Raw genomic sequence first — 9,420 nt, 5'->3', positions numbered from 1 at the left:
TGTGAAGTGGGATTTGAATCCACAACTTCCCGCTTCAGTGAGGAGAATGACACTCGCTTTTCCTTTCCTTCTCAGCGGCGATTGATGGATTTGAGGTGAACGTTTCTGTATTCCACCTTGGTTTGTCAGTCCTGGAGCAGGAGGTGGAGTTTGTTAGTGTGGGGAGGAGCCGGATTGACGCTGCGACCTGCTTATAAGTGGCGGAGCGGAGCTCAGACCGGGAGTGGAGCTGAAACTGGGAGTGATACCGACTCAGGGAGCGGAGCTCAGACCGGGAGTGACACCGACACCGGGAGCGGAGCTCAGACCGGGAGTGACACCGACACCGGGAGCGGAGCTCAGACCGGGAGTGACCCCGACACCCGGAGTGACACCGGGAGCGGAGCTCAGACCGGGAGTGACCCCGACACCGGGAGTGACACCGGGAGCGGAGCTCAGACCGGGAGTGACACCGACACCGGGAGCGGAGCTCAGACCGGGAGTGACCCCGACACCCGGAGTGACACCGGGAGCGGAGCTCAGACCGGGAGTGACACCGACACCCGGAGTGACACCGGGAGCGGAGCTCAGACCGGGAGTGACACCGACACCGGGAGTGATCCCAAGCTGATTCGCGGGACGCGGATGAAGAAAACCCGTTTCCTATTTTACAAATACCGGGGTGTCTCCAGAAAAGGAAAGAAGAGCAAGAGGGGGAAATGGCCAGTTACACTATCCGGCCGGCTACTCCCCGGGACATCGCCGATATCCTCCGCCTCATCAAGGTTCGCTCCGCATTCACACCCGGTACACTTTCTCGCAGAGCCGCAGCCTCACTTGGCTCCTTCACTTTGTCCGGGTTCCCTTGTTGGCCGGGATTATAGAATGGTTCGAGCCTATTCGGCCCGTCCTGACCCTGTTGGTTCACTGCTCACTGCACTCGCCTCCTGCCTATTCCCAATAGCTCCTGCAAACCTTTCCTCGTCAGATAATGATCTAGTTCTCTTTTTAAAGCCTCGATTGAACTTGCCTCCACCACACTGTCAGTGTATTTCAAACCCTAACCACTCCCTGAGTACAAAACAGTTTCTCTGGTTCACTTTGCCCCAGTCTGGTTTTTTGATCTAGGACAGCCTTGATCCAGTTTATTCACTCCTGTTCAAATGGCTTTAACCTGGGCAAGGAGAGATCCAGATAAAAGCAAAATACTGCAGATGCTGCAATTCTGAAATAAAAACAGAAAATGTGGGGAAATCTCAGCAGGTCTGGCAGCATCTGTGGAGAGAGAAACAGAGTTAATGTTTCGAGTCCGTATGACTGGAAATTGAGAGAGGAGAGATTGAGCTTGTGTCTTTAGCACCAGGCTCCATCTGAGTTATATCGGAATGGAAAGATTTAGAAGACAGAGAGGGAGGTCAGAAGCAGAGTGTAGGGACAGATAGGCAGACAACACCAGAAACCGAGGGGAGAGACAGACAAACACTCGAAATGGGAACTACAGGGTGAGGTTGGGAAGAGAGACTGCCCCCACACACCAGACATTGGTGGGGATGGGGAGTAACACAAGCAGTGAGTAGTTAGGGTTTGGAATACACTGCCTGACAGTGTGGTGAAAGCAGGTTCAACTGAGCTTTTCAAAAGAGATTTGGATCATCATCTGAAGAGGAAAAAATTGCAGGGGCTATGGGGGTTAGGCAGGAAGTGAGTTACTCCTGCAGAAAGGCAGTGACCTGGCAGGGAGAGTGAGAAGGGGCAGAAGAGAGACTTTGGCCTAATGCATTAACAGCTAGATAAAGAGAGACGGGGGGAAAAAAAAATCAGTGAAAGGAAGAAGAGTGGGGGTTGATGTCAGAAAGCACACAACAGTGATTATTATTTGGAACAATGTTGCAAGCAAGACAATAATAAATCTTTGAAATTATTAAAAGGTCTTAGATGCTGCAATGGGAGAGAAATCAGAGGATTTTGTTGAAAGGGCTAGCAAAATGGACTGAATGGTGAAACTGGTTTTACTAACCTGTCAGTGAAAAGACATGTTTGGCACTAGTCAGAACTGCATTAGTAGATTAGCTACAAAGATTATGAAGACTAAGTGCACTTGTTTTGTGTCTAACATCCTGCACTCATCCCTGATTTTCAGCTGTCTCAGCCTAAAGCTTTGAATTTCTGAGCTTTTCTGAACCTCTTGCTCTCACTATATATCTATATGACGTTCCTTAGAAACTAACCTTTTTGACCAAGCTTTTGCTCCTTTCCTGTCATACCTCCCGTGTGGCTCGGTCAAATTTTGTTTGATTTAACACTCCTATGAAACACCTAAGGATGTTTTATTATGTTAAAGGTGTCATATAAGTTCAAGTTGTTGTTTTAAGACACAGGTTCCCAAACTCAGGAGGGGGTTGGGGTCGGGGCAGATGGCACGTCAAGATATCAGGGGCCACCAGAAGCATATGACCAGGAAATTCCTCAAACTTCTCCAGGTTTGCTGGTAACTTTGCAGAATCACAGAATTGTTGCTGTGCAGAAGGATTAGCCCATGCACTTAGTGCCATCTCCTGCCTTCTCCCCGTAACCCTGCATATTCTTCCTTTTCAGATAACAGTCTAATTCCCTTTTGAATGCTTTGATTGAACCTGCCTCCGCCACACTCTGAGGCAGTGCTTTCCAAACCCTAGCCACTCACCGTGTGAAGAAGTTCCTTCTCCTATCACTTTTGCTTCTTTTGTCAGTTACTTTAAATCTGTGCCTTCTTATTCTCGATCCTTTTAAGAGCGCGAACAGTTTTTTCCCATCTACTCTGTCCAGACACCTCATGATTTTGAATACTTCTATCAAATCTCCTCTGAGCTTTTTTTCTCTGAAGAAAACAGTCCTAACTCCTCCAATCTATTACAAAACAAAAACAGAATTACCTGGAAAAACTCAGCAGGTCTGGCAGCATCGGCGGAGAAGAAGAGAGTTGACGTTTCGAGTCCTCATGACCCTTCAACAGAACTCAGGAGGGGGTTGGGGTCAGGGCGGATGGCACATCAAGATATCAGGGGCCACCAGAAGCATATGACCAGGAAATTCTGTTGAAGGGTCATGAGAACTCGAAACGTCAACTCTTTTCTTCTCCGTCGATGCTGCCAGATCTGCTGAGTTTTTCCAGGTAATTCTGTTTTTGTTCTGTTTTGGATTTCCAGCATCTGCAGTAGTTTTTTGTTGTTATCCTCCAATCTATTGTTATGGACATGACTGGGTTTAATTTAAACAGCCCTGATTTCTCCCCTCACTACCCGACCATAAACAGAAAGATGTCTTTGATTTTTGATTTCCCCTTTTATAAGTCTTTTCCTCAACCCTTCAGTTTTGGAGTTATCCAATCCTCTATTAATAACCCCACAGCAAACTCGAGATAAGGTAAAATAAGAGGTGTAGTTTATTTTACATGCAAAACCCCTTCCCATGTTTTGTGTAACATCTGCCACTTTTTGTATTCATACAGTAAAAAAGGGATAAGGGAAAGAAAGGGGTTCAGGGCAAGACCACGATGAAAGTAAGAGTTATGGTTTACGTGAGTCCAGAATCAGAAGTCCTTTAGATGGCTTTGTCTGGCAGAATTCCTGGTCTTGGTGCTAGGAACTGGGTTGCAGGTTGAGTCTGTTGAAGCTGCAGCAAAGTATTCTTGTATCCTGGGTATTAGTTCACCCTGTAGGTGAAATACAGGGTTCTTTCTGGAAATCAGACTTGGAGAGGGATGAAGGTCAAAGGCAGGCTGCTAGCCTGGAGTCTTTGGAGGTTAAACTACAGCTGAAGATAAAATTCAAGAGCTGTATAATTAAAGAGATTCAAACAACTCAAGTCTTGGTCATGTGACAGGGTGGTTTTGGGCCGAGCTATTCAGCTACTGAGGCACCCCTGTTAAAACCCATTGTGTTTTGGGCAGGTAACTGAAAAACCATTATCACAGCGTGGGAGATGACAAATTCCAATCAACTCTGCCTTTTTCCATAGCTGGCTGGTGTAGACGTATCGTCTACCAATCCTTTGTGTTGGCTTGGCTGGAATGTATATACGCATGTTACATTCCAGGGGCAAAAACAAAAACTGCTGGAAAAACTCAGCAGGTCTGACAGCATCTGTGGAGAGGAAGACAGAGTTAACATTTCGAGTCTGTATGACTCTTCAGAAGAAGAAGTCTTTGGAACTCTCTTCCTGAAAAGGTGGTGGAAGCAGAGTCTTTGAATATTTTTAAGGCAGAGGTGGATAGATTCTTGATAAGCAAGGGGTGGTTATCGGAGTGGGTGGGATGCAGATTTCAGGTTACTATCAGATCAGCCATGATATTATTAAATGGCGGAGCAGGCTGGAGGGGCTGAATGGCCTACCCCTGCTCACTGTTTGTATGTTTATATATTAAAATCTGAGAACAAGATGAGTCATTTGCAACTGCTGTGCTTTTCCCTCTCATTGTGTAACTTGCTACCCACGAGTCACTGCTCAGGGATGTTAATTTGAATATAAACCTTTCCCTTTCTGTAATGGAATTGAGGAATTAGGGATTAAATATTCACCCTTTTCTGGTTATTTTCTAGGAACTTGCAAAATATGAAGGAGTGGAAAATCGTGTGACGTTGACTGAAAAAGGTAACAACAATCAAACATAGAACATCTTGCAACCTTTTCCTCGTAAAGTCTTTCGATGTGTTGTGAATATGCTGGTAATTTGTTTTGTAGATTTGCTTGAAGATGGCTTTGGGGAACGTCCATTTTATCACTGCCTTCTTGCGGAAGTGCCAGCGGAACATGTGACTCATGAAGGTAGAATTTACTTTTTGTTTCTTGACACAACCTGGTAGTTTTGTGGTTTTGATGTGGCCTTTGTTTATCTGAGTGAATCCATAAAGGAAGCATGACTTATTATAAACCCTGATGTGTAAATAAAATGGCATCGAGAAAATTTGTGTTGACGTCAATACTCTGTTTTACTACACTTACGTTGGCTGCAGATGATGTTGTGAAGGTTAGAACTCTACCATTTTTTTTAAAAGGCTGCATATCAAACCAAAACTTTGTTTAGTGATATTTGGTTCTTTTCTCATTACAAGATTTCTTTTCTTTGCAGAGATGTGCACAAAGGAAATTGTTGGTTAATTAGTTGAGAGACTACCAATTTTATGAATGCATTCATAGACCAGACGAGATAAGCACTGTTGACTGTATCCTGGCCCTTCCAAGTAATGGCATTCTTTTGTTTCTCATGTTGGGGCTTTTCATATTGGTCTTAAACTGGCATCTGGACCCAGTTTCCATGGAAACATTGAAGGCCTTGTTTGAGCTGGGTCTACAAACTTGCTGCTAGATTAAGGAAGCTGGATTTAACAACAGAGTACCAACTTCTCAATCTGTTATAAAACCAATCTGAAAGCAACCTTATGTAGCAGAAGAAGATTTGTACCAAAGTTTGAGCTTGCTGTTTAATCGTAATTGTAATATTGTGTTCTTGTAATCAAGTCAAGTTGAATTGGTCCAAGGGATGACCTGAGTTTGCTTAAATGTAACATTTACCTTTTTAATATCTGGTTCTTATATTTAATAATGTTGAATGTATTCTCTCTTAATTTATCCCCAATCTTCAGGTTACAGTCTTTAGCTTCGCCATGTACATGGCCGTAGGCGTGTACATGGGTAGGCGGGCTGGTAACTGAAAGATCCATTAAGCATTAGATGATCTTGATAATGGAGGTAAGGCCCAGAGGGACATGCTACTTGCAACTTTTATTTAAAAAAGAGGGAGAAGGGTAGTGAAAGCATGGTAGATCAGAACTTGTTGCATGCAATTCTCCTTCCAAAAGTACTCTTTTAAAAAGTTGGCAAAAGTGTTCAATGAGGTATTCTGCCTTTTGTGAAAATCAGGTGAAGTAGCTAATTTACAGTTTCACCAGAAAGTGAGGAACTTTGTGATTGGCAAAATTAGGATTGATTTGAGGTAGACTTGTCTGACCTTCTGATCTGCCGTGTTAAAACCAAAACATTAGTTAAATTATAGTTTAAAATATTTGTTTAAATAATGACTGTAATCTATGGTGGCACAGTATTGAGTCTTTTTGTTGGCATGTGTGTGTCTGATCTACACTTGTTACAGGTTTCAAGCTGCTGTTCCAGGAGCTGGTCACCATCTTGATAAGTGTTTGCTGAGATACTAAAAATTTAATTTGTATGTTGTTTCTAAGCACATATATTTTAAAATGAAGATAGAGGTACAATAATATAGTGGAAATGTTACTGGTTAGTAATCGAGAAACATGGCTAATAATACAGGGGACGTGAGTTCAAATCCCACTATAGCAGTTAGAGAAATTGAAAACAATTCATATGTATTAAATATCTGATACCAGTAAAAATGGCCATGAGTCTGTTGGTTTGTTGTAAAGACCCAAATAGTTCACTAATCTTTTTTGGGAAAGAAGCCTTACTTGGTCTTACTTGTGTGACACCAATTCCACAGCAACATGGTTGAATCTTAATTGCCCTTTGGGGTGGTTTTGCAAGTCACTCAGTTGATTCAAATTTTAGGCCAATCAGGGATGGGGAATAAATTGTCAGCTGTACCAGCATCATCACACTCTGTCGGAGATTAATCACACCAAGGTATCATTAATATGTAGAAACCCCATTTGTTACTTGTGCACAGGGAGACAGCACACAAAGAGCTACTGTATAGTCTCGTAGCAGAATACACACAGACCTGTTAAAAGCATTTTTACAGCCAATCAGTACATTTTGCACAAACCTATCCGCTTATTTGCATAAGTTAACTGACCAATCCATATTTCAGTAAATTTTCATTCCCAGCACAACAGACATAGTGCTTACGCAAATGCTTATCACAATCCTGATTACATTGGCCTGAGAAAGAACAAAATTGAATGACTCAGGGCTCATCCTACAACTGTGATCAGACAAGATGGTATTGTTCTCAAGGCTGCAGTATTTTTCTCTTAGGCCAAGGCATATAATTCAACTTCTCCATTAACCCTTTTAGCACTAAATGGGTTCCCTATAGTTGCCTAGGCCACCACACTTCCCCCCTTTTGTCCTACAAGGATAATCCACCACCCTTAGCCAAGTTCTATGTATCCTAGTCGCCGGGCTTCATCCTCAGTGGGGTCCTGATTCCTGAGGGGAGGGAGGGAATGGGTAGCTGGCTTGAATCAGCAAGGTAGGCACAGGAACCCAATGGCAACTCACCCACCCGAGTACTACCCTTGGTATAATTTCTCCTGATGCATAGTCAGGCCGGCCCCTTAACGACCACAAAGGTGGGCTCCCGTCTCCAAATGGGCGCTCAAGGAATGAGGGCCCCTGTATTACCTAGGGACCATGTAGAATCTGAGGGGAAAGCCAAAAAATGCATCTCTGAGGAGGAAGGGTTAACAGGAATATGAGTACAAATCCAACATTTAGTTCGATACGGCCTGCATTCGTTGAACCGCAGAATTGGTAGTCCATGGACCACCGCAAGGACCACGCAGGACAGGATCCAAATCAGAGTCAGCATTCTGATGGCTCAGTTAAAGTTCCTGCACAAGCACTTCCATTCGAGGTCAGCGTCCGCTTGACGTGCGATGCGTGTATCCACAAAGGTCGTCCTTCAACCTTCACGGCCGTATGGGTGGAGAGCAGGACTTGGAAAGGTCCCTCCCATTGAGGTTCCAAACAGTTCTTTCTCCTGAAGGTCTTTACCTGGACTAGATCCCCAGGCTGGTATTGGTGGCAGTCTTCAATGGTGGGCTTTTTCTGAGCTTCTACTACCTGCGAATGCAAGCTTTTGAGAGAATTAGTAAGTGCTATACAGTATGTAATCATTCCCTCATCAATCGCGTGGATGTCCATTTCCCTAGCAGACAAAGGTGGGGCCACTGGGAGGCGCATAGAACGTCTCATTACAACTTCATAAGGGGAAAGGGAGGTGGTACGGTTAGGGTGAGAGTGCATAGTCATGAGTGCCAAGGGTAGAGCTTCAGGCCATTTCAAACCGGTTTCTTCACATAATTTAGCTAGTTTGTTTTTCAGAATACCGTTTTGTTTTTCCACTGCCCCAGTAGGCTGGGGGTGGTATGGGCAGGAAAGGTGATGGTTGCATTGTAAGGCCTTCAGCAGTTCCTTTATCACTTTAGCGATAAAATGAGGCCCATTATCACTTGATTAAATCTCTGGTATCCCAAACGTATTCATGTAACAACAATCTTTCAACAATAACAGCATCATTCCGTCGGGTGGGATACGCCTCCACCCGTCACGAGAACAAACATACTATAACTAAAACATAATTATTTCCCATACATTTAGGCATTTGTATAAAGTCCATTTGTAGGTGTACAAACAGGCCCCATGGCTGGGGTCCCGTACCAGCAGTCACTGTGGGTATCTTGCCTGGCTATGTCATTGACAAAGCAGACATTGTGAAGCTATTTTAGCTGCCATAGCGAAAAACCCAGGTGCAACTCACATCTGTGCCATTCTGTTCATCCCCCCTTTGCCCCAATGTTTTCTACTCTATATAATGTCCTGCCGGGTGTTGACATAGGTATGACAGGTATTACTAATACAATGCCTATTAGCACATTACTGTTCACTATACATTCAACATTCATTCGATATACGCGTGTCAAACCTCTGAGCTGGCAACCGGTCAAGTCATGATTCTTGGGTTGTGAGAGATTCAATAAATGCTCAATAGTTACCCATAAAGGGACTACCCCTTCATCAATCTGTCTTAAATTTTCTCGGGCTTGTTCCAGTGCCCAAGATCCACAGATGCTGCATACGTCATTTCTGCTTGCTTCGTCTGAAATATCTTTCCCTATTTCAATTAATTTTTTGATCATCCCTGCATGACTTTCGAGCATGGTAGCCAGGCTTTGGATTAACCATGTCACGTCCTGGTCCATATCTAATTGTATATCCTGGATCCCCTGTCCCCACTCTAGAATCTCCTTAAGCTTAAAGCTCAGGGTACAGACCTTCTGGTCAACAGTTGCCAGGTCCTGAATTAACCACTGATGTCCCTATATTGAATATCGTAGCGGCATCATTTATCAGGCTGCGCTTAACGCAGTTCCCTCCCAAGCCTGATCGCATCTTGCCACTGAACTGCTTCAGTCATCAATTGGCGCGTCAGAGCCGTATAGAGTGCTTGGGTATGGGTTGAGCACCACTGGGGCAGGATGACACCGGATACATTCAAGACTACGGGTACCAGCTCATGGTGTATAATATCATACAAAACTTCTGATTAACCAGTACCAAACCATTCATTGGTCCTGGATGCATAGTCGGACAGGATGGATCAGCCGATGTGGTTTGAGGGGCTTCAATTATCTCTACTCGGACTGTGGAAGTAGATGTGGAAGTTGGCTGGGTAGTGGCGGACCTCCCACGCCCGAACTGAAGCAA

General features: G+C 44.2%; 1 protein-coding gene across 3 annotated transcripts in view; it reads left to right on the top strand.

The window, feature by feature from the left end:
• Positions 1 to 218: 218 nt before the first annotated feature.
• LOC144691476 (diamine acetyltransferase 1-like) overlaps positions 219 to 9,420 on the top strand; it is a 24,530-nt gene continuing 15,328 nt past the window's right edge. Inside the window, exons 1-5 of one of the 3 annotated variants that reach the window (XM_078559591.1) lie at positions 219 to 322; positions 509 to 565; positions 621 to 764; positions 4,557 to 4,608; positions 4,699 to 4,782. In XM_078559591.1, the coding sequence (XP_078415717.1) occupies positions 699 to 764; positions 4,557 to 4,608; positions 4,699 to 4,782 (202 nt within the window). In that variant the 5' untranslated portion in view covers positions 219 to 322; positions 509 to 565; positions 621 to 698. The other 2 variants (XM_078559592.1, XM_078559590.1) reach the window with 2 other exon arrangements.

Source organism: Cetorhinus maximus, chromosome 16, assembly GCF_964194155.1.
Source record: "Cetorhinus maximus chromosome 16, sCetMax3.hap1.1, whole genome shotgun sequence".
Lineage (NCBI taxonomy): Eukaryota > Metazoa > Chordata > Chondrichthyes > Lamniformes > Cetorhinidae > Cetorhinus > Cetorhinus maximus.
This window is presented reverse-complemented; position numbering and strand designations above follow the sequence as displayed.